Here is a 25714-nt window from a genome sequence, read left to right on the forward strand (position 1 = left end):
ACTTTACTTTGAATTGCGCTTATAATGGCCGACGGAAAGTTCATTTTCCTTCACTGAGCACACAGTGGCTTGGTTTGCTGAGAGGTGGGACACACTGGCCTACAGGAGGAAAAAACAACCAGTCAGGGATTTCAAAATAGCCGCGGATGGTCCACAAATGGATGAGCCATATTTGTACTTCATACCAGCCGCTTGGAATCGCAGGATGCTGGAGGAGGGCCTTGGTCTCAGACGTCAACTTCACCAGTTGAGGAAAGCAAGGCCCATGAGATGAAGGAATTGATCTAAGAGCATGAAAGTTATGGTGAATCACATAATCTGAGTTCTTGGGAAATGTATTCTTGCCGGATACCCACCCTCTGCAATTAGATAGGTTATTCCCACGACTGAACCTCCCAGTACTTTTAGAGAGAGGCTGTGTGGCATGTTACAGGGAGTGCGATGAGCTCAGAATCTGAGGACGGGAGATGATTCTTTCCTCTTCCTGTGTCACTTCAACTCACTAAGCCTTTCAGCTTCTTCAGGAATTATTCCATGTTACGTGATTGTTACAATAATTTTGAGGATAAAGTCAAATAGTGAATGTGAAAGCAGCCTTTAAAACAGTAAATGCCGCCAAATGTCAAGTAATATTATTCTAAATAGCATTTGGGCCTCTGTGATGACGCTTGTCAAGTTCTTCCTGGAAAGATAATTAGTTGCTTATTCCTCCATGGGGGATGCTGTCCTCCCTCACCGTGAACTATGCTGCAAGTTACTTTAGGTGGAATGTGTCTTTCTTGCTTTTATCTGTAATCCTGTAATCCCTTTAGTACCTGTCATACTACCTTTTCTGTAGTGGTTGCTTGATCAGTGCTTCTTGGACTAGATCACTTATAATAAACTATTGTCTTGACTCAACTTCCCTTTCTCCACCACTGTGGTACTGAGAAAATTCCAATTAGAACTTTTTTTTTTCCAACCGGAGAGTAAGAGGCACAATGTGTATTTACCAAAGACCTGACATTTTAATGGTACCTTTTTAACTCGTTCACTTTTCTATGAAATGTGAGGAATACAGATCCAGAGGTAAGAAATATCGCTAATGGGAAAGTAAGAGTTGAAAAACCAAGTTTTATGAAATCACTTTAATGTTACTGACAGTGAAATAAGAGAAAAATAGAACAGATCTATGAAATATTTAAGTCCACGTTGGCGTGCTTCGGTCTCTACTAGAATTTCCTGGAGCCCTGTAGACTGTTATTCACCATCCACATATGCATATATAAAAATATACCATCTATAAATAGCCACCTGCCTTTTCAGTGAAATTAAAGATGGGAGAGTTAGAAGAGAATTTCTCAGTATAATTACAGGGCTCAAACCTACAGCTGTTACACTTCTATAGTTCTACCCAGAGAATTTCTGATATCACTATTTTCTATCAAGCACATTAAAAAAATCTACTTTTTCTTTAATGGTGAGATGTTGTCAACAGGACATTTATTTGTTTCTCACCAAGATTTCTCACAAACCTACTTTAAATGATTAGGTGTTGCAGAGGGTTATTGTATAGACTAATTTTGTTTTATAAACTGAAGAAAATGTTCACAAGTGTTTCTGCTCCTTAACTAGGGATTAACACCAAACTCCTGCCAATGTTTTTCCTAAACTCCACACATGCCCTTTCACAAGCACTCTCTCTCTCACCTATTTTCTGCAAAGATGCACCTCCTTAAGGATCCCCAAGCCTCTAAAATTCTTAGGTAAGAATCTATGACGTTAGGACGTACCACATTGTGAAAGGAATTAAACTGAACAGTTTTATCTTTGCTCGCAAAAAAGCAGCTAGTAATTTATTCATACACAGTCTTTGTTCCCTCGCTAAAGACAAGTGCTCTGCAATCTGAGCGCCCTGCAGGACGAGGCAGCACTGACAAGAGAGGAAGGGGACACATTTACAGGAGCAGTCACATAGCTCTCCCACAGAAGGGTCTAAGTGCCTTCAGCAGTTAATCTGTGAGCAAAAAACCCCATTGGGAGCCTTCCACCTACTCCAAAAGCAAACATTCTTAACAGGCAGTATTACTGTGGTGTTAAAAGAGGCATTCTTTAACCTAAAAGGTGTCATTTTATGAGCAAAAACGGGATAAACCTTAAGAGACTTGAAGTCGCTCTTTTTTTCCTTCCTCGATGCCAAAATCTTCACAGCTTAAGATGACCTCCCACCCATTGTGATGTTCAAAACCCAGGAGGATCTTAAAGCCGCTTTGCACACAGTGCAGCCGCAAGCCTTCCTCCTCTTGGTGAGGACTGTCACTGGTTTTCATTCCATGTGTTTGTAAAACACACCAGCCATGTGTGTGAGCCTATTAATTAAAACAAAAACAGAACTGTTTCTGTTGAGCTTTAGAAGTACAGAAACTTAGAGCCAAAGCAGGGAAGGAGAAACAGCAGCGTCCTGTCTGCTGCTGTGATGACTGCCAGAGAATGAGGGGACTCTATTATGAAAAGCCAGCAAATAGACACCTGAATTAAAGTGAAACAACAACAACAAAAAAAGCTAACGAGGCTTGTATTGGAAGTATTTAGAATGCCTTTATTATTTCCCTGAGGGACTGTTTAATATCAAAGTGCCTGGATAGCGAAGGCTTCTCGGTCTAATCTGATTCCAAAGTTAGCCTCTCTGACAAGAGGAAAGAATAGCTTCAGTGGCTTCTGAGGCCATCCTGGGGTCAGGCGTGGAGTCTATTCCTGCCGGAGCTGCTGAGTCACTGCCATCTTGGGGAATCACTTGACCTCTGGCTCAATTGACCTACAAGGTAGAGTGAAGCCTACAGCTGGGAAGGCTCCACGTGCAATGCCCCTGTTATGATCTCTGGAATCAACTACAGACTTTCCCAACCACCTGAACCCAAAGGATTTAAGTCCCTACACTTTAGATAAGGGACCTTAGCATACAAAAACACCAATCAGTGATTAAAAAAAAAAAAAAAATCTCAGAATTCTTCCCAAGGAAAACATCTCCAGAAAAGTGGACCAAAAATATCTAGTCCTCTTTCAAATATGGACTGTATGCCTGAAGGGTAGTAAAAACATGGATCACACAGCACCCCTCTAAAAGAGATGCTTATTCGGTACCTTCAGTAATTTATCCAGAGCAGGATGTGAAAAAGCTTAGTGGTGTGTGTGGTAGGGTGGTGTGGAGAGAGGCCGGAAGCAACAACAACAGAAAAAAAAAAAAAGGACAGTGAAGGCATTCATCACACTCTGTGTTTTAAAAGGCAAGAAAAAAAGACCTTAATATATATAACATCTTCCTCTATGAGGGACACATACAGTGGCATACCTCCATACCATCTTTCCATAATACAACATTCTATTCTTTGGCTTACATAGGAACCATAAACTAAGTATACGTTCACTTTGTATTTAAAAAAAAATTTATTTGTGATCTGTACAAGTGATAAAGTGGGGCTTCCTTGTAGATTTTTAAAGGCAAAACAAAACAAAAATCCAAAGTAAAAATGTATAAATACAATATATATTTTCTTACAAAAATGGGAGATTTACAAAATATACATACTGCACTTGTCTCTATTTTACAAATTTCACATGCAAGAGATACAACACAAAAGATGCCAAAAACTGTGTAGTGGGAGTTTTAAAAATCTGACAAATCAGACAGTTTTGGAGGTTTAAGGAACACAAGGTCAATGTTAACTTTAATATAAAAAGCAGCTCCACTCAACCTAACATTACATATATAAAGCAACTTGTACTCCTGACAGTACCCTCTATGATTTAAAAACTATTTAAAACAGCATTTAAAGACTGTTTTGAGAAATAGGATAGTGTTGGCAGATTGGAGGGTGGTGTCAAAGGTGGAGTAAAGGTTAGCTCCCATGATTCTCTGCTCAGCTTTAGCCCATTACGCAAAAGAATTGGAGTTCTATTATAGAAAAAAAAGTACATGATTTAAGATTAATAAATTTAAGTCATCCAGCACATTTCAAAGAACTCCAGAATTACTTTGAAGTTTACCTTCTTTTAATGACTTTCCTTAAAAATGGGGCCCATGGTTTGAACTGTCCGCTTCACTCACTGTCATTTCTGCAGGTCACCTTCCCACCCGGCCACACAAAGACAGGGTCAGCATACACATGATATTTTATAAATGGATTTATGGAACAAAGGAAACAGGACAAAATGCTTTTTTACTTTTTAAAAAATTTAACGTTCCTTTATTATGAGGCTAAAGGCATTATGCTTCTCCTTTTATCTTGAAGGATTCAAATTGGAGTGAAAAAAATAGAAAAAAAACCCTAAATGCAGGTTTATGGGAAGAAGAAAAAATGAAGTGGGAGATTTCCCTGAACGTTTTAACAGAGCCTGTTAGATCATGTGTTCTGAATTAAATTTACTTAAAACAAACACAACAAAACCCCTTGCATTTCCTTTAGCCAACTCAGAACCTCTGACGGAAAGGGGTATGGAAGCACACTGCCCTTCACTTTTCCTTAAAAAGGAATGTTTATCGCAACCAAATTAACATTCAAAGGGAAACTTCAGATTTGCGCTGCTTTGCCTATAAAAGTTGCTGTCTTCTTCACAGTTGTTCCTTTCCACAGGGAGACACTTGTTTCCTCTTTTGTCTCTTACAACAAAGACAGGGGGGAAAATGCATTCCTGTTTTGAAAAGCAACAAGTCATCACTTCTTTTCAGGGTATTAAACCAAATAAAACACCCTTCTTTCTTCCTCCTGCCTTCCCCAGAAAAGAAAAAAAGTAGTAGAAATACCTACTACTCGCCGTCTTTCCCTTGCTGCAAAATGTTAGCTTCATTTCTTTTGCATCCTCACATTAGGATTCTAGGAGGCAGGCCTCCCAAGACTTCAAAATGCTTACTTTACAAGACTTGAAAGGAGCAGAGGAGGAAAGACAGGCGGGAGGAGGCAGGCGAGGAGAGACTGTAATGTCTGACCCTGGAAATTAACCCATCTGGGCTCCAGTATGGCCCCAGTGAAAAGAGATTACGGTTTGACCACCGCTTAACAAGGACTCTGCAGGGAGTCCTCCCTTTTCCCAACAAAGCAGCCGCCGCAGACAGAGCTGTGCCTTTCACCCGGGCCTCACAGGAGTGAGGACAGGCCACTTGTCTTGCAGCAGGGGAATCGCTCACAGTCCCAGTTCGGCCCCAGAGCCGAGAAGAACTCACAGCAACCTTCTGATCTCAATCTTTTCGATTGACCCAGGTCGGTCCGTACCGTACAGGATTAACATGATGATGACCGTCATCATCCTGCAAGTCTTTGCCAGAAGTCTTTTCATCCAAACCGTCTTTCCACTCAGGCCTCTTTTCCAAACCCACGTATATCTCTACCTATATCTTCTCACTTCTAGGTCACTTCTCACTGGAGCGTAAGGTGACAGAAACAAGCCCCCCCCTACCCCGCAGTTCTTCCCCTACCGCGCCTTTCCCCCTGCTAGGGGGTGGGAGAAGGAAGGGTGGGGGAGGGGCCGGGGCTCATACCGCAGTCTCCCCCTTGCTGCTGTGGCTGAGTCTGTGGTAGAAGCGGCGCCACGACTGCAGCGTCTTGCCGGACCAGATCCAGAAGCCAGTGGTGATGCCTACGATCATGGTCATCAGGTACTTGATCATGAAGACAGTGAAGTCGGGGCTCATGGGCGGGAAGTGGCCGGGCGGGCAGGGCACCGCGTAGCTCTTGCACGTCTGCAGGAGCCAGGTGCGCTCCCAGTGTTCGCGAAAGGCCTGCTCGTAGAAGTAGCAGGCCAGAACGATGGTGGCCGGCACGGTGTAGAGCACGCTGAAGACGCCGATGCGCACCATGAGCTTCTCCAGCTTCTCGGTCTTGGTGCCGTCGTGCTTCATGATGGTGCGGATGCGGAACAGCGACACGAAGCCGGCCAGCAGGAAGGACGTGCCGATGAAGAGGTAGACGAACAGGGGCGCCAGCACGAAGCCCCGCAGCGCGTCCACGCTGGACAGGCCCACGTAGCACACCCCGCTGAGCAGGTCTCCGTCCACCTGGCCCATGGCCAGGATGGTGATAGTCTTGACAGCGGGCACCGCCCACGCGGCCAGGTGGAAGTACTGCGAGTTGGCCTCGATGGCCTCGTGGCCCCACTTCATGCCGGCCGCCAGGAACCAGGTGAGCGACAGGATGACCCACCAGATGGAACTGGCCATGCCGAAGAAGTAGAGCACCATGAAGAGGATGGTGCAACCTTCCTTCTTGGTGCCCTGCGCCACCGTGCGGTAGCCGTCGTCTGAGAAGCGCTCCACGCACACCGCGCGGTCCTCCAACAGGAAGCCGGCCACGTGCGCCACGGCCACCATGAAATAGCAGCCCGATAGGAAGATGATAGGCCGCTCTGGGTAGCTGAAGCGCCGCATGTCCACTAGGTAGGTAAGCACGGTGAAGAGCGTCGAGGCGCAGCACAGCACTGACCACACGCCCACCCAGAGGCGGGCGAAGCGCCTCTCTTCCTCCTTAAAGTACATGAGGCCGTTGGCGCGGCCCGGCTCGCAAGGGGCGCCGCAGTCGCGCTCCCCCAGGAAACGGTAGCCGAGGTAGGGGGGTACCTTGAGCTGGCGTGGGCACGAGAAGGGGAAGGCTGAGCGGCCCCTGCCGTCAGCGGCCCCCGGAGGCAGCGCGGTGAAGGGCAGGTCGGGCATGTAGGGCGCGGTGGGATAGGCGGTGGGGCCGCCTCCCGCGCTGCCGGAGCCGTCCGAAGTGTTCTGGCCCACGCAGATCTCTCCGGCGCCGTGCACAGGGAAGTTCTCGCAACGCAGCCGCTCAGGCCACTGGAAGCCGAACTTGTTCATGAGCGCCTCACAGCCCTGGCGGGCACGCTCGCACAGAGAGCGGCACGGCGGGATGGCCTTATCGAGCACGGTACACACGGGTGCGTACATGGAGCACAGGAAGAAGCGCAGCTCGGGAGAACACTGCACCTTCACCAGCGGGTAGAACTGGTGCACCTCGAGGCCCGCATCCTCTTGGTTCGTGTGACCCAGCAGGTTGGGCAGGATGGTCTGGTTGTAGGCGATGTCCGTGCACAGCGGGATGGAGATGGGCTGGCAGAAGCCGTGATCCGGCACTGAGATGCCCTTCTCGCCGTGATACTGCTGCGCCCCGGCGCCCGCGGGCAGTGCGCCCAGCAGCGCAATCACCAGAGTACACAGGCCCAGAGGCGAGCGCGACGGTGCCGCGCAGGGGCCCAGCATCGCCGGCCGCGGGTGCAGCGGCGTTCTCAGCCCGAGAATCGCGACAAGGCAGCCGGGAAAGGCTGGGATCCGGGGAGGCGCCGCCGCGCCGGGCGCATGAGAGTCTTCGCGGCGCCGGGGCTGGGCCGTGGGCGGTGCGCAGCCGAGGGCGCTGCAGCTGGGGTGCTCGCGCTGAGGGGGCGCCGCCGCCACCCCCGCCCGGCACTCGCGCAGCAGCCGGGGGCCCAAACTCGTCTGCCTGGGCCGGGGGCGCCGGCGGGGGCCGCCTTCTCCGCTCGCCGCGACGTAACGGTGAGGCTTTTTCTGCGGCGAGGAGCAACAAGCGTCTCCGGTTACCCTTCAAAGTTTGCCCAAGTCTCTTGACTCACAGCGCACAGTAACGCGCGCGCCCCCCACAACAAGTCCGGCCCCCGAGCAGGCGAGAGCCGGGCGCCGCCGCTTGCTAGCCAAAGCCGCCGCCTCTACGGTGCTGCTCCGCCTCCTCGCCTCGAGGCTCCGCTCGCCGCCGCCTCCTCCTCCTTCGCCTCCTTCTCCACTCCCCGCTCCTTCTTCAGCCCCAAAATCTTGGCCCCAAGTTTTAGCCAAACGGCTGATTCTCGCTGAGTCCGATCGGCTTCTTGGAGCCAAGAGCTCAGCGAGTTCTTTCAAGAAATCCAGTCACACTGCGTCCAAAGCTGCGAGATCCCGGTGCCCTTGGCCTGGGCCTGGCCTCTCCAGCCCCGCGCAACCCTGGCTGGTGAGTCCCAGCGCCCGCAGCCACCGCCGCCCGCCGGGAGGGAGCGCAGAGTAACGCCTCGGAGCCGCTCAACTCGCCAGAAGAAGCGTCGGGCTTGCAGGGTTCCGGGCCGCCCCGCCCCCTCCCCTCCCCCCATTGACAAACCACTCCGGGGGCGGGCCCTCGAGCTCCAGGGAGGCCCAATGGCAGCCTTTGTTTTCTGTGTGGCCGCCTTTGGATTGGGTGGAAGTCGGAAGGGGCGGGCTAGGGAACCGGAGAGGCACTGTCCGCAGCGCTCTGGGCGGATTCCTGAGGGGAGGGGCAGGGGGCTGGGAGGGAAAAGTTAAGAAAAACTTTTACCCTGAATTCGCTCGCCTGGGGAGGGGGGGAGCGCACCAGAAAGGGAATTTGCTTGAAAGATTTGTTCCTCTTCCGGATACACTAAAATACACATTCCTAAACCGAAGGGCGCACACCGGGCAAGGCTTTTGCAAGGAGAAGCTGAGAATAGAGCAGCGCCTCAGCGGAGAGAGACGTAATCCGGAGCCACTTTAGCTCTCCCCGGGCTGAAAATGCTGGGTTTGGCTGGGCGCTTTTAGGTAGCGGGATCCTAAATGTGGGGTTCGGTATGGGGCAAGAAAGGGGTGCGCCTCGCGGATTGCTTTTCTCTCCCGGGACTCAGACCACGTGAGGCCACAATCCCCTCTCACCCCCTCTCCCCGCGGTAAAAAGGAGGAGGGGCCGCGTCCAGGGAGAAATCGGAGTCGGGCGGAGGGGGCCGGCTTAAGGCCCAAGTAAGTGCAGACCCCTCTGAGGGGAGAGAGCCGGGGAGCGGCGGGCGCCGGGGACCCAGGCCCCAGCCCGCCTTGACCGAGCGCACGGCCCAGAGTCTAGGGATCTGGTATAGCTTTAGAGAAGTCATTAGAAAACTAAGACAGTGTTGGGGAAAATTACGGTAAAAAAACCTGCGGCCGAGTGTCCAGGAACACTGTACGGTTTAAAGCGAGTATTTGATTGCCTTGTTTTCCTTAGTTCTGCGACGCGTGGCCCTTCGGGATCCCACCTTCGTCGCAGAAGCAATGATTTTGATCCATAGAATTTCCGTAGAAAAGTTTTCATGCGTATTAGAAACCAAGGGCATTTGCTAATTAAAGAGTTTTCAAAACACAAAGAGTAGTTATCCTTGTTCTCGGGTAGCGTTTTCTGATTGGCGAGCGTCCTTTTGTTCCCGGTCAAATCTTCGCCCGGCTGAAGGCAGTGGGCGCGGGCGCGCTCTCTCTGGTTACTCCCGGCGAGATCAGAAGTTACGGGGGCGGGGGCGGGGGCGGGGGGGTGTTTCTCCTCTCTGGCTGGACTGCGAGGAATATCATGAATTCCTATGCAGGAAAGTGACATGTTGAGAAAGGAAAAATCTGCTTCTCTGTCACACACACACGCACACGCACAGCAATTCTATGCCTTAAAAAGTGTTAACTCCTGGCTGAGCCCTCACTCCTGCCAGCTCAGTTTCAGGCGCTAGAGCCCTGAGGGATTTCTGATCAGGATGCATGTTTGCAGAAGTTGCTGCCTCTGCTGCCCCCAGTGAGCCTCTTCTCCAGCAAGAAAACACTGATCCTGAAATCGAAGACAGTTAATTGGGTTCCCTTCTATGGGAGACTTTGGCTTCCTCTGTTTTCCTTTCTTTTCTATTACTGGTTTACGGGGAATCTGTCCTTCCACTTCACAGTTCTTTGTCCTTCTCCACTCTTGTTAATGGGTCTGGAGGGCTGAATCATTTAGGCCAAGGTAGGGTGTCAGACTGCTCCCATTCTCCGTCCGGCCCGCAACAGGAGTCCTCATCTTTTTCTTCCAAAGCATCAGTTTTCCCTTCACACCCAGGACTTTTTTTTTTCTTTCCTTCTTTCTTTCTTTTGGAGTGTCTGCCTCAAGGTAATAGGAAGGATTAATAATATTTTCTTTTAAAATGTTTCATTGCCTCCTTGTATTTTTTAAGGGCTCCTCATTTTCTTTCTAAATTATTATTCTTATCACCTAACCCTGGGGAGCCTTGATATTGATTGCCTTGAAAGATGTTGTTTAAAGACGGTGCTGCTTCTTTGCTTTGTCATTTAAAGTGTGTGTGGTGGGGGGTTGGAAATCCTTTTTTCTCTCTGCCAGCTCCAGGATGGTCTCCTTTTCTAAATCAAATGTTCGTGCTTATTCATCAGGCCACTGATCTAAGTCATCTTTGCTTATTGAGGGAGAAATTACAAGCACTGTCATCTAATAAAATGAAAACTGACAGGATAAAATACTATCTTAAATACCACTAAAACCAGTTTAGTTATGAGCTTCTTCTCCTCATATTATAGCCCCAGACAACTCCCTGCTGAGGTAATAGGAATCATTTTTGAAAAAGAGGGGAAAAAAAGAGAGCCCTTAAAAAATTCGAGGGACAGGGGCTTCCCTGGTGGCGCAGTGGTTAAGAATCCGCCTGCCAATGCAGGGGACACGGGTTCGAGCCCTTGTCCGGGAAGATCCCACATGCCGCGGAGCAACTAAGCCCGTGTGCCAGAACTACTGAGCCTGCGCTCTAGAGCCCGTGAGCCACAACTACTGAAGTCCACGCGCCTAGAGCCCGTGCTTCGCAGCAAGAGAAAGCCACCGCAATGAGAAGCCCTGGCTCAGCAACGAAGAGTAGCCCCCGCTCTCTGCAACTAGAGAAAGCCCACATGCAGCAACAAAGACCCAACTCAGCCAAAAATAAATAAAATAAATCTTTAAAAAAAAATACGAGGGACAAATGATATATTTTTAAAACAATCTACATGTAAAGTGAAGAAAACCCAGCCCTATTTATCTAGATGAAATGTATCACAGATGGGAGTCCTCTTTCTCTGACCCAGGCAGACAAGTGCAAAAAACAGAGACGCAAAGCCAATTTTGTGGAGAGTGTAGTGTTTTTTAGGATGATTTTTAAAAAACCACTGCAAAATTATTCTGAAAAATAAGAATTTGCTGTTTGTGAGAGGGGTGTGGTAGCTTTCTATGCCTTGCCTGATATAGAATGCTGATTTCAAGGAGCTAAGTAATAAAAGGGAGTAGTTCAGAAAAGTAAGCTCACAGTGTAGGGGCCTAAATAGTCTGTTTTAGGCTCTATGATAAATGTAGTAACATTGGTTCACATCTGTTCAGAATCAATTTAATTGTCTTTTCCAAGTAACAACTTCCACACCCAACTCCCAAAGCCATTAACTGGTATCTTCTTTGGAGAGCTAAGGGTGGAAAATTTTGTAACCGTCTGCTGCAAAACTTCCAATTGTCCCTGCCCTTTAAAACAACAAAGGCTTTTATTTCTTCACATCATAGTCGTATGGTTCCATAGAAAAGTGATGCTATTCATTGGCTTCAATTATTTAAATGTTACTTATCTTGGCCAAGTCCCAGGTTTATCTAGTTGAATTACATTCTGATGTCAGGCCAGATTTGAAAATGGCCACCTTCGTGGTGCCACAATCCCGTGGTTGTAGTGAAACTCCAGCTGCAAGAATTATTAATGCAAGACCCAAAAGGGCAGCTTTTAGCATATACTTTCCTTTCTGGCCTCTCTTTTACCAGACAGTTTGTGACTTTATAACATTGAGGACTTGGAATTTCCAATTGCAGGTTGCCATTAACTTCTTTTCATTTTAGTTTGGGGTGTTGGATCATTCAAAAAATGGGAACATTTTTATCCCTAAGTGTTATGAAAGTGAGAGATGTCTAGATTGAATGAGAGGAGTTAGAGGAGGGCCATGCTGATGTCCTGTTGGGTATGCTAGGCCCTCCCATGTAGAGGTGGCTTGTGTGGTAGAGCCAGTGATTGAGTCTACTTGACCATTTTCCTTGTTGGCTGAGGACTGTATTAGTTATCTGTAGCTGTATGACAGATTACCCCCAAACACAGCAGGTTCAAACAGCAAATATTTAATATCTCATAGTTTCTGTGTGTTAGCAATCTGGGTGTGCTTAGCTTGGTCTTCTAGCTTGGGGTCTCCCACAAGACAGCAATCAGGGTGTTGGTCAGGGCTGCAGTTACCTCAAGGCTCGATTGGAGGAGGATCCATTTCCAAGCTCATAACGTAGCTTTTGGCAGGCCACAGGTTCTTGCTAGCTGTTGGCCAGAGACATCTGTTCCTTGCTATGTGCAGCTCTCATGAGGCCACTTATAGCATGGCACCTTGCTCCCGAGAGATAGAAGTCATGGTCTTTTTGTAATCTAATTTGGAAGTGACATGCTGTCACTTTTGCCTTACTTTATTCCTTAGAAGCAAGAAACTAAGTCTACCCACAGTCAAGGGGCAGCAGAGTTACTCTAGAGTGTGAAAACCCATTGAAGGGTGAGCCCCTGTACAGGTGGTTCACCACAAGGGTTACTTATTCCTTCCCAAAGTGTTATGGAGATAAGGCCTCAGAGAGACACAACTCTTGGGTCTCTGCCCTTGCAGTGTCCAGAGAAAGGGTCACAAATAACAACCCATGTTGCTTGGTTATAATGCCAGTTGCATCTACTGGAGTCAGAACAAAACCCTAACTCTCTCTGGCCAACTGTCTTTTTCAAACACATGTCATTGGACTAGAGGGAGAAAGAATGTGGGAAAGTTGATTAACACCAGACCATCAACAACCCAGGGGAAAAACCTCCAAGTGCAGAAGGGAGCCGTTCTTGGGAGTCAGATTTGTACTCAAAGGACCAAGCATTTGGACCAAGTCTTTGACTATTGGCTATTTGGGTTATGAGGTAAAAACATCATTGGTAATCACTACCCGTGGCTTTATGCCAGTCTGGACAATAATGATGTGTAGGAAGTGTGGCAGAGGTGTTAGCACAGACTGGTTTAGTTCTGCTTTTCATCACTGATTTCCTGTCCTGCCTCAGGCAAGTCACTTAACATCTCTAGCTCTCCAGGGTGTTGTGGGAATTAATGAGATAATATTTACAAAATGCTTCGTGATCTGTGGGCAAAATATCATGTGGGCAGAATCCTGGTTTGGTTATATGGATGCAAATCATAGAGATAAATAAAAGACCAAGTTAGGTACGTATTTTATGGTGTTGGCTCTTTGCTGAGGTTATGATTTTTTACGGTGGTATGCTGGTAAATGTTTAATAACTAGGTCTCCAGGAAATAAGCCCTGACCTATACACTTGCCAATTTCCATGGTGTGAATACTGATACCATGGCCGATTTCCAGCTACATGATGTTACTGAACTTGGGGTTTGGAAAAGATGCACATAATCAGCTCTCACGAGCCCCTAAGGGCTGATTCTAGCACACCACTGGATTTATAAGGACTTACTCTTTTCAGATGATTTAGAGCACCCAAAACAGTTATATTTTTAATAGAATGACCACCATTTATAAGGTACCAGGTGCTTTAGGTACACGAACTCTAATTTTATAACAATCCTTCAAGGTTCCAGGTATAAGATCCTTTTTATAGTAGCAAAGCCAGGACTAAAACCTGATCTATATAACATTTTTCACTTCACATTGCACTGCTACTTGATGTCTTCATGGTAAATATCACTAATTTTGGTCCTTTTATATGTCGGATCAAAAGCCATTCTAAAATTTAGAGAAACCCCAGACTTTCTAGGCTTGGGCTATCAAGCCTAGATTGGTGATGACCCTCTGAATATTATATAGGTTTCAAACCCACTCGGTAATGACCACTATTTTTTTCTAATTTTCCAAGGAACAAGTTAATTCCCGTTACTGAAACTGCACCAGTGAGTTCTAGATTAGGAAATGTGGGCGCTCTGCTACAGCCACTAGGGCAGATGGGAAATTTGACAGGGTACCAGGCCCTCCCCACCTTGGCAGGCCAGGACAGTCAGCAGAGAGCTAGGAAAAGCTGCAGGAAGAAGACTCAAAGTAGTAATAAAATCCCCCAGAACCTTCTAGAAGAAAGAACATGGGTGCTAGAGCAGTGGATCTCAAACCTGATCGGTCATCAGCATCACCTAAGGAGTTTTTTCAGAAGTTTGGGCCCCACCTCAGACATGTTGAGTCAGAATCTCTGGCGTTGGACTTGGAGATTTAACTTTTAAAAGCTGACCGGGTGATTCTTTTGAATTAGTCAGGTTTGAGAACTGCTGACCCAGACTCGTATTACAAAGCTGTATTGTGTCACTGATGCCTCATAGAAGGTCTCTGGTCTTGCATAAAGTCCTCACTCTACTTGATAAGGTTTTGAACTGAAGGATGGAATAATGAGAACCATCAAGGAGGATGAGGGGTGTGTGCGTGTGTGTATGTGTAAGAGAGGATAAGAGAGAGAAAGGGGGGGTGGTTGGATGAACGTCTGGTTGCAGGGTGTAATGTTAGGTCTGAGACTTTCATTTATGAAGCTCAGTGAGTTCACAGTGGCTATTCTAAAAGGTAACAGCTGCTACTCCTACAGTTCATTCACAGCATTTCCTCAGACTAATGTTGCCATCCTTGCCCCCTGTACTCTATGAACCCTAACCCCAGATGATTGAGCCAATAGGCAAGCATCTGACCCAGCCATGAGGTTGTCTGGCATCAGACCTCTGTCCAACATGTGTGCCCACTGGATATACAGTGGCCACCCAATCAGATCCTTTCATTGGGGGAGTCTGAGTGTAAAATACATTGACAAGAAAAGCTGAGAAACATTCAATGAGAAAGGAACAAGCCGAAACCAGGAAGGAGTAGAAGCCTAGGGGAAGCAAGAGCCATGATGTAGTGAGGTGAGTGGGGAGAGCAATTAGATGGTGGTAACAGGAGCGCGGATGGAAAGACAGGATAGTAAAGACCTCTCACGGTGGAATACTATGGGAGAAGGGGAGGAAGGAAGAGAGGATGGATGGAAGGAAGGAAAGGAGGAAGGGAAAAAGGAAGGAAGGAAGGAAAGGAGGGAAGGAGGGAATAAAGGATGGATGGAAGAGGAGAAGGAACACCTGTTTTAAAAGAAGATGAGAAGACCACGTCACAAGAGCGTTTCCTAGCTCCTTCCCTTGGAATCCTACTATCCCCATTAATGAAGTCACCTGCCTGCCTGTCTGCTCTAGCAACTAGAGAGAACCTCACTAACCATAGTGCTGGGGTCTGCAAAAGGGTGAAAACACAGGTCTCTTCTGGCTTTCTCCTGGGGCATGGGCCCACGGCTGTGGAAGGCTGACCTCCGAGGCTCAGCACCAGCCCAGGAGAGGCAACCATTCAGGGTTGACTAACAAGGCTGACTTGCAGTCACCTTCCTCTTGCTCAATGGCCTGGATAAAGCATTTGAGAAGATACTTCCTAGGACTGCAGTTGACACTGAGTTGACTCAATTGAATGATTGCAAAAGTGTTGCAAGATAGGAATTATCTATAAAGACCCAAGAGAACTCTTTCTTCTGAGCTGTTATAAGAAAGAGAAATAAATGCTCTAAAGCATATATAAAGTCCTTAGCAAGGTGCAGAGGCTGCACATTGCCCCTCAATATATGTTTCCCCCTTCTTTCATGGTAGTGGAGCCCCCAGTCTTTAGCCAGACATATGACCACTTGGAATAAAGACTCCATATAAAAGCCTTCTATGTGTTCATCCGTTAAGTTCTGGCCAGTGGAGCATCAGCTGTGTTGTTGTATTCAACACAAAGGGGGTAGATGTGCTGCCCGCCTCCCCCCGATGGCTGGAAGTCTGGAGGCTGCTGTGAACCATGAGGTAACCTTGGAAAAAAGAAAGAGATAGGAGGAGCCTGGGTCCCTAGCACTGTGGTGCACCATACCAGCCTGTCATGGACTCCCTCTGGATTTCTCCAATATGAGATAAAAGTAAACTTATGACTTGTTTAAGCAACATTATTTTAGGTTTTCTTATGCCTCTCAGCCAAGCCTAATCCTAATTTGTCTCATGGGGCTTGGCACATAATAGGTACTCATCGAATGTCAGTTTTCTTCACCATCTTTCTTTGAAGGTGCTATAGCTCTTATGATATGACTTCTATTCTCTCTTCTATTTTAGTGCCTACCTTATCCTACCTATTCATCTCAAAGGTCCTTGAGAATAGGAACTGTGTCTTATTTTTCTCCTTTGCCTTTCACAAGTTTCCATTTGTTGAATCAAATTGAACAATTCAGATGGAGTTCAGTGAAAAAAATTTAAAAACCTAAAAGTTACAGAAATACAGAATGGTGAAAGACTAGCTAAGGACAAGATCTGGGAATCAGGATAGACCACAAGCTAAATGTGGGTTGACTGTGAAATGTTTTAAATTGAACATACATTGGGATACATGAACCAAATTAAGTGGCATGAAGGAACCAGTAGGAAGAGTGACTAACCCGAATAAATTAAAAAGTGATCTTCTGTGGTACATATATACAATGGGATATTACTCAGCCGTGAAAGGGAATGAAATGGTGTCATTTGCAGAGATGTGGATGGACCTAGAGACTGCCATGTGGAGTGAAGAAAGTCAGAAGGAGGAAAACAGGTGTTGTATGGTATCGTTTATATGTGGAATCTGGAAGGATGGTACGAACTTATTGGCAAAGCAGAGGTATAGTCACAGATGCAGAGAACAAGCTTATGGTTGCCAAGGTGGGGAGAGGGGGTGGGACGAATTGGGAGATTAGGATTGACATAGATACCCTACTGTGTATGAAGTGGATAACTAATGAGGACCTGCTTTTTAGCACAGGGAACCCTACTCAATGATCTGTGGTGACCTAAATGGGAAGGAAATCTGAAAAAGAGTGGATTGTGTATACGTACGGCTGATTCACTTTGCTGTGCAGCAGAAACTTAACACAACGTTGTAAAGCAACTATACTCCACTAAAAATTAATTTTAAAAAAAGGTGATCCTCAAAGGGGAGGTGGGGGTAGTGGTGGAGAAATTTAATAATAAAAAAATCTACTTAAGGGCTTCTGGTGGCGCAGTGGTTTAGAATCCGCCTGCCAATGCAGGGGACATGGGTTCGAGCCCTGGCCCGGGAAGATCCCACATGCCGCAGAGCAACTAAGTCCGTGCGCCACAACTACTGAGCCTGTGCTCTAGAGCCTGCGAGCCACAACTAGCGCTCTAGAGCCTGTGAGCCACAACTACTGAGCCCACATGCCTAGAGCCTGTGCTCCTCTACGAGAAGCCACCGCAATGAGAAACCTGCTCGCCACAACGAAGAGTAGCCCCCGCTCGCTGCAACTAGAGAAAGCCCGTGCGCGCAGCAAAAAATAAATAAATAAAGTCACTTTTAAAAATCTACTTAAGAAAAGAAAAGAAAAAAAAACTAGTTCCTGGGTCCTACCCAAGAGAATCTCCTTAAAATCTTACCATGTGCATCGAACGTGCAGCCAGGATCCCAAACAGCTGATGAGAAGACGAGGTGAAAATATTTGGTTGTTTCACTTGGAAAAATATAGGAAGTCATTTAACTGTCTTCCCGAGTAAGGGAAACTTGTTTTAAGATGGATGTGGTGCATTTCTTTCTCCAGAGGATCAAACAGAGGAAAGGCTTCAGTTACAGCTAAGGAAATGAGAAGAATTCTCGGGGTCTTGATCCAGCCACTAACCCCTTGGCCTTGGGTGAATCGGTTAACCTCTGTGGGCCTGTTTCTTCATCAGTAAGGCCAGGAAGCTGGGCTTTGTGATCTGTGATTGGCTTATTTGGGGGTTCCTCCCCTGGGCCAGGACTTCCCACAGTAGGGGCTTTGTCGAATGTTCTGTGGGAGTTACCCCCAAAGCTGAGCCAGTCTCTTCCCAGCTCCTGATGACTGGCCCGGAGCAGCCCCTTCGCTGACCGTCTATGCCCGACATGTGCCCAGAAGGCAAGCACACAGCCCCCTGAGAGCGTCCTCGAGGGCCACTTACCCATCGCTTTTCTTCTCGTTCACGTTTCCACTTAGTTCCTGCTCCCCCTCCCTGGCTCCCCCCTCCTATTGTAAAATAGTACTTTAAGCTCTAGAGCCAGGCTCTTCAACTAAGGTGTAGACAAAGTGGTTTGACTCCGCTTGATTAAAAACGCTGTGAATGGGACAAAACACAAACCTCAAAACATTTGCCTTTCAAAGCTGGGGCGGGGGGGGGGAGAGAGAGAAACTGTTATGGGATCTCGAATTTGCCAGATGTCAGTTTAAAGGGGCCTAAAGAATTCCTAAGCCTTTGTTTACCAAATCCTCTCTCTTCTCTGTCAGAAACTCTCTGAAGCCGGGGCCTATGGCTACCTTGCAGGAGAGGCCACCAAAAGGCCGAAACTGGTTGGCAAGGGGCCAGGAGGGTGGGGGAAGGCATTTGAATTTTGTTTTTTCCTGTTAATTATCTGGGGCTGCCCTTCGAGAAATGGCTCACTTTGCGTTGAGAAATTAACTCTTAATCTCCACAAATGAGGGCCATCAACCTATTTACTAAATAAACACAGATCCTTGCAGACCGGCTGCCCCTCTTTGTGATTTAATTTGACAATACCTTCACCTGCGGGAAGAGCTGAGGCGTGGCTGTGTCCGAGCAACCTGGCAGGGTCCCTAAAGGAAGGTGGCAGGTTGGAGAGAGGTGGTTAAGAGAGGGCGGAGGGAGCTTGGTTGAGACTAGAGAGGGCTTTGAGGTTTCTTTTTCATTTGCAAATCGGACTCTCTCCCTGGCTCGGGTCTTGCCTTCTGAATTCATGTGGGGCCTTCCGTTGTATGGTGTTAATTTTGGCTTTGAAAGTGTGAAGCTGGTAAAAGCAACTTTTATCAGGATGCTGGCTATCAGAAGTCTCTGGGAGGGGAACAGAGAAGCTCTTTATTTCTTAGCTAACTCTCTTATTCATATATTGAGGAATCCCTCCTTGCTTGTAATTCCCCTCCTCAGTCACCAGTTACTTTGATTTTAAGTAGTCACAGAAGTTTATTCAAGTCTTGGGTAGTTACACTGCAGTGGGATACCGCGCTAGGCACAGAGCGGTGCTCAATAAGTGATTGATTGATTGAATGAATGAGTAAGGCACATCTTAAGTTGAAATAAAATGCCATGGCCTTCATTTATTTTAAAAAATGTATATTTACAGATTACAGTGTGCTAGGCACTGCTGGGAATATAATGTATCCCTGCCATCAAGGAATTAATAATTTTTTAAAAATTGAAGTATAGTTGATTTACAATGTTGTGTTAATTACTGCTGTACAGCAAGGTGACTTAGTTATACATATATACATTCTTTTTTTAATATTCTTTTCCATTAGGGTTTATTACAGGATATTGAGTATAGTTCCCTGTGCTATACAGTAAGACCTTGTTGTTATCCATTCCCTATATAATAGTTTGCATCTACTAACCCCAAACTCCCAATCCGTCCCTCCCCCACAGAACCAAGTCTGTTGTCTATGTCTGTGAGTCTGTTTCTGTTTCGTAGATAAGTTTATTTGTGTCATATTTTAGATTCCATATATAAGTGATATCATATGGTATTTGTCTTTCTATTTCTGACTCACTTCACTTAGTATGATAATCTCTAGTTGCATCCATGTTGCTGCAAATGGCATTATTTTCTTTTATGGCTGAGTAATATTCCATTGTATATATTACCACATCTTCTTTATCCATTCATCTGTCGATGGACATTTAGGTTGTTTCCATGTCTTGGCTATTGTGAATAGTGCTGCTGTGAACATAAGGGTGCATGTATCTTTTTGAATTATAGTTTTGTCTGGATATACTTCCAGGGGTGGGATTGCTGGATCACATGGCAACTCTATTTTTAGCTTTTTGAGGAACCTCCATACTGTTTTCCATAGTGGCTACACCATCTTACATTCCTACCAACAGTGTAGGAGGGTTTGTCCCTTTTTCTCCATACCCTCTCCAGCATTTGTTATTTGTAAACTTTTTAATGATGGCCATTCTGACCAGTGTGAGGTGGTACCTCATTTGTAGTTCTGATTTGCATTTCTCTAGTGATTAGAGATGTTGAGCATCATTTCATGTGCCTGTTGGCCATCTGTATGTCTTCTTTGGAGAAATGTCTATTTGGTTCTTTGGAATTGATAATCCTGATGAACAAATGAATCTGGTGATGACATTGAGTTTGTATCAAAATTATAAGGGGAGTTTGGCACTGGGCTAGGAGCCAGCACATCCTGCGATTAAAAAGGAGGGGCCGAGTTGGAGAATGGTTTGGGGATTTATTTTTCAGAAAGGACATCAGAGTTCAGTAATTCTTCCCTTTCATATTATAGATGAGAAAACTGAAGCCCAAGATGGACTGAACTGTCCAAGGGATCACAGAATGATGGAACTAGCATTCACATTTTTGGGTTCCTCGGCCTGTACTTTAATCCAAGAGCTTTGCATGTAATGGCCTGACTTTATCTATCTATCTATCTATCTATCTATCTATCTATCTATCTATCTATCTATCTATCTATCTATCTCTGCTTCCTGTTCTCCTCACACTGGAAATGACTTGTGTGAGCTCCAGAGTGAAAGATTAGAGACGACTGGCTAAGTAAGGGGCCCCAGGTTGGCTTGTGCCGGGAGATGCACAGAGTGCTGGTGGCGTGGCTGCTCTGAGCTGAGCCCCTTCAGCTGTGCTTTGTCAGGGAGGCGCCGGAAGCGGGGCTGCAGAAACCACTGTGCGGCAGCCAGACCCGAGCCAGGGGAGGGCCTTGGGGCAGTTCCTGCTGGCTGTTTGAGCTGGGGAGGGGCTGTTGGCCTGTTCCTGTGGCCTCCAGCAGACTTGTGAAGAGCTGCTACCAAAACGGAGGAGTTTTGAAAACAGCCCAGGAGGCGGGAGAGGAAACATTTAGAGAAGAAATAAACAAAAGAGGCGACAGACTCCTCACTCTAGCAAAAGGGGCTTTGGTTTACCTGTGAAACTTCACTCCTCCTCTTCCCCTGGCCTAAAATTTATAAAGCTAGTCCACCGCTCCCAGAGATGGCTCGTTATTTTTAAAGCCTTAGTTCTGAGGACCATATTGGTCCTGCTGTGTCTTAGCACCCAGGGTTGATGATACCCTGACTTAAATTTCATTTGAACACGGTTAAGAGAAAGCCAGCTGACAGACTCTGGTGTCTGGTATTAGTCTTATCATTACTATTTTTATTAACAGCTAATGCTTATTGAGGGCTTACCGTGGTTAGGCACTGCGCTAAACCCTTAACCAGCACTATCTCCTTGAATCTTTATCCTCACAGCAGCCCTTTGAGGTGGCGACTATTTATTGGACCCATTTTATAGATGGGGAAACCAAAGTAAAGAGAGGTCTAAAATCACACAGGTAGTGGGTAAAAGAACAGGACTTTGAACCCAGTTCTCGCTTTGAAGAAGAAAACTGGTGGGAAGGAAAGAAGTATAGGGAAGAAGTTGAGTCTGCACCTAGGGGTGTGAACCACCTAAACATCTAAGTATGTCTGGCCTGGAGAAAGCCCCAGAGAGCAAACAGACAGGGTGAACATGTGTATTCTGTGGAAGCCTCCTTGAGGACGTGTTTCTGTCTTGCTCTTTTGTAGCCAGCTGTCCAAGAGGACATCACAAGACCAGGACATTCATGGGATGCTGGTTCACTGTGAGGTGTATAGGATGCTGGGCGTCCCCCAGGAGCCATATTACATTTTTCACTCTGCTAGGGGGAGTGTTAAAGTAGTTTTCCCATTAACTTTTTTTTTTTTTTTTTCTTTGTGGCATGTGGGATCTTAGTTCCCTGACTAGGGATCGAACACGTGCCCCTGTATTGGAAGGCAGAGTCTTAACCACTGGACCCCCGGGGGAGTCCTTCCCATTATCTATTTTGAATGTTCTCATTTTGGGTATAGTGGGGACTCCTATCCTCTTTCTTTGGAGATGCAGTTTGAGAGTAATGTTGAGAGCAGAGGTTTTGTAGATTTAAATCCTTGTTCAGCAGCTTGTTGGTTATGTGGCTTTGGACAATCTGCTTAACTGCCCTGGGCCTCAGTTTCCTCATCTGTAAAATGGTGATAATACTAACACCTGCCACACAGGATTATGAAGATCAAATGCGATAATGCAACGAACTTAGTATTTGGCATGTTGTAAATGCTCAATAAAGGGTAATTATGATTGTTCTTTAATGGTTTTAAAGAGTTGAGGCAGATGGGGGCTAAAGTTTCTGGTTTCTCAGAAGGCCACCAGCATCCTCTATGCTCAGTTGAGCATGCAAATACCGTAGAAATGGCAGGGCCAAGGGAAAGTCATGTTTCCAATTGAGTGTTTCCAATGAATTAATAAGCTGAAGAGCTGGATATTTGAAAGTTGCGGCAGAGCACAGGAGCTACCGAAGAGAAAGCTTTCTCTTCCAAATCTGGATGCCTTCCACCCATAGAAAAAAGATATTTTGGGCATTGCATGTTTATTTCTACCCATGTCCTTTTTAGGCAGAGGGCTTTCAGAACCAAGAACTGTGCTAAGTACAAATGAAAGAAAAAAAGTTATTTTTCCTTCCTAGGCAATATGTACATAGTTTATCAACATGATCACAATCTTTAGACAAGCTAAACTTTTAATGGAAAACGGAGAGAAAATTTTAAGTGGTATATTTTTTACCATGCTTTATATTATTGTCTTGTCCATTTCTGTTAGAATACAAACCAATTGAAAACGCCCTACAGAGCATTTTAAAATTTACAGAGCCTGTGGAACACTGCCCATTTTTGCAAATGGAAGGGTCAGAAACAGTTACTTGCTACCCGGCAAGCCGCAGGCAGGCACATCTGCATGTCGGCCATATTTGTATTTCCCAAGAAGCTTTGCACAAGGTGGGTGCTTAATAAATATTGGTTGAATAAATGAGTTGTTGTTTTCTACCTTTCTTTACCCTCCGCAATTCAATTTGTTGGCTTAAAAGAATTTTCCTCATCACAATTTCCGAAAGCTTAAACAGTAAGGTTTGTGTTACATATGTAGGTATGTAAAATAACAATTAATTACAAAATGCTGTTTTATGTTGTAGCTAGTGAAAAATGGTGGCCTCTCTTTTATGACTTCTATAAACCAGTAAGAACTTTGAGAACCCAAAGGCTTAGAACACTATCTTACTGTGTAAAGATTCTTTCGATAAACATTTAAAAGAGAGAAAGAAAGAAAAGAAACCCTCACAATTTCCCTGAAAGTCTAATGTGTTTTTATCTGCGTTTTTTAGAAAGGCTAAATAGCTTGCCCAAGATCATAGAGCGAGTAAGTTTTAGGGCAGGATATGAACCCAGGTAGTCTGGCTCAGGAACTGGAGGCACTGCCTGAGTACACAACCATGAAGTGTGTGTGTTGCTGTCAATTGGGCAGCTCTGGCTGGAGAGATCTCACCCCTGCCTGAACTCCAGGGAGAGAGGGGTCTCTTTAAAGGGTTCCTGTTCCATTTTTCCGACAGCTTTAATTGTTAAAAAGTCCTTCATTCTATTGAACTGAAATCTGCCTCTCCAAGGCTTCCATTGATCTTCACAGTATAAATTTAATCCCTCTTCCACACAACTGCCCCTCAGATATGTGCGTGCCACCCTTCCCCCACACCTCCTCCTCCTCTGGACTGTTTGTGGGAACATTGGAAATAGGCCCTCTCAAGATTCCAGGCCCCCAAAGCGGCTGGGGCTGAGGGGAGGCTGGACAGGGCTTATGTAGGAGGCGGAATATTAAATCAGGTATTGTAAATAGCTCTTAGTCAATGTTTAGAATAGTGGGCAGGGAATTCCCTAGGAACCAGCTAAGGCTGGCTCATCATCCCTGAATTATATACTTCCCTGTAACACAGACATTGCCATAAGATGTAATTGGTCCTGAAAGTGGTGAGCACAGTGGAATAGCAATGACTCGAGCCCTCTGATTTGTAGCTGAGTCTCTATTCCAGCCTAGATGGGGTTCAGTGGGAAAGGGAACCAGGCGCACAAAATTAGGGAGGATGAGACCAAAAAAAGACATCATAATGGGGCGGGGCCTGAATGGGGATGCAAAGTAGGTTCTGCAGCAGGAATGATTACGTGATGCCTGGTGGGTTTGAAATGGCAGTAAACCCTTGCTAAGTGCAAGGGATATATGAATACCCGGGCAAGAGAGCCAGAAATGCTGATTAAAAAAATTTCTGTCCCTTCCATTAATTACACTGTAGAAATATAAATGCCTATGTATGCTCTGGGGTAGGTATAGTATATAGTCTAAAGCAACTGGGGCCAGCTCCCCTGGGCCAGCTCGGTCCAGAGGAAGGAGAAGCACTTTTTGGCAGGCGAGTTTAGCTGTCTCCAACCCACACCCCCATCTGGCCTTAGGCTAGACTATGGTACCTGATGAATGGATGGCTTTTTCTTGTGTAATCACATGGCTGAATATCTCTAAATGGTCAGCAAAGATGTGATAGTACCAGAGCTTGGCAGAACCCCAATCCTGATCAGAACTGAGATCCTTTGAAGAGGCCGAAATGATAGCCAACTAAAAAGACACCTTCATTGTGTCCAAATGCATGTGGTCAATTCTTCCATCCAAAAGCATGTGTACTAGGTGCCGTGCTTGGCTCTACACGTAGAGTGATAAACAGGGCCAGCACAGTCCCTGCGTCATACCATTCAAGCTTCCTGGGTATCCAATGAGTACAAGGCTCTGTGCTAGCCTGAGTTGCTTTGCAGGCTGTTCCATCCTCCTTTTAGGGCTTTTGGGAAGAAGACATGGAGGATGAAAATCTTCTGCGCTGTTGGAATAATGATGTTTCTGGAAGCAAGAAGGCTGGACATTGGGACTGCCCAGCCTGGCTGTCTTCTCGGAGATGTGAGGTCTGCAGCCATGGAGAGCTCCTTGGAGGATGAATACTCACAGGATGCTCGTCAGCTTTTATGTCTGTCTTACTCTTGAAGACAAATTCCCCTTTGTCTAAATTTGGATATTGTTCTCTCTAATGGAGTGGAGTAAAAGTCTAGTCATGCCAGCTTCCCTTGGAATCTCAAGCCAAGCCTTTGAGCAGATAGGCATTCCTCATCCTCAGTCTCTCAGCATCTCCCGATGATTAACATAACATGCCACCAGACCATCAAGATAAGGATCCTAATCGCCACAATGGCTTCCCTTTCTTCCCTCAGCCCTTCTTTATTGCTCTGCACGTGAACGCTCACTTCCAGTGGGGAAGAGTTTATAAGCGTGGGGCTAGGCGAGCCCGTTCTGCTGGCAGCTCCCTGCAAGGCTTGTGCGAGGGCTCCAGGGACAGAGATGCATTTCCCTTTAATAAGCTTCTCACACTACATTAAAGATAAAAGGGGAAGGGAAATATTTATATTCTGACAAAGCAGCTCTTCCCTTCAGGCTCTTGTTTTATTTATTAACTTGCTCTGTCCCTCTCCCAGTCTTTCTCTCTGTTTCAGGGGCTAAGGCATTTCCTCTCCTTCTCCCCTTTAGTCATTAATGTTGCGGGTGAGTGACGGTGATGGAGGACTTTAGAATTGTTGTCAAAGAGATGAGGTTTGTATGTGGACGCCATTCCCAGGTGACACAAACAGCTGTTCCTCCGCCCTCCCGGGAGTGTTGCCCATTACCACCCGTATTATATAGCGCTTGGACGGCAGAATGCATCACGCTGGTTGTTATGTCCTTTGAAAGGAAGCCATCCAGCAAATTGTTCAGAGATACAGTAACCTGGACGCATGACTGCAAACACCAGGGACTTCTCCGACCTTTGGTTTATTACACGTTTTCTTCTCTCACTGAGGTGATCCCTTAAGGATGCTTATTTCCTCCAGCTAATCTGTCCAAAGCCAATAAAACACAGGTATGCTGTTTTGAATTTCGATTCAACCCTTTTGCAATGATTATCATTAAAGTCTCAGACCACCTAT

At 46.2% G+C, this 25714-nt stretch overlaps 1 protein-coding gene across 1 annotated transcript; it reads right to left on the minus strand.

The window, feature by feature from the left end:
* Positions 1-3149: 3149 nt before the first annotated feature.
* FZD7 (frizzled class receptor 7) lies at positions 3150-8056 on the minus strand. Its single transcript, XM_019939108.3, has one exon. It carries the CDS (start codon positions 7229-7231, stop codon positions 5507-5509), a length of 1725 nt encoding a protein of 574 aa, XP_019794667.1. The 5' UTR covers positions 7232-8056; the 3' UTR covers positions 3150-5506.
* Positions 8057-25714: the final 17658 nt, after the last annotated feature.

This window comes from Tursiops truncatus, chromosome 7 (assembly GCF_011762595.2).
Source record: "Tursiops truncatus isolate mTurTru1 chromosome 7, mTurTru1.mat.Y, whole genome shotgun sequence".
NCBI classification, from domain to species: domain Eukaryota; kingdom Metazoa; phylum Chordata; class Mammalia; order Artiodactyla; family Delphinidae; genus Tursiops; species Tursiops truncatus.

What these genes read in the sequence shown, in the direction of transcription:
- FZD7 (XM_019939108.3), bottom strand. Translation starts at nt 7,231, where the DNA reads ATGCTGGGCCCCTGCGCGGCACCGTCGCGCTCGCCTCTGGGCCTGTGT.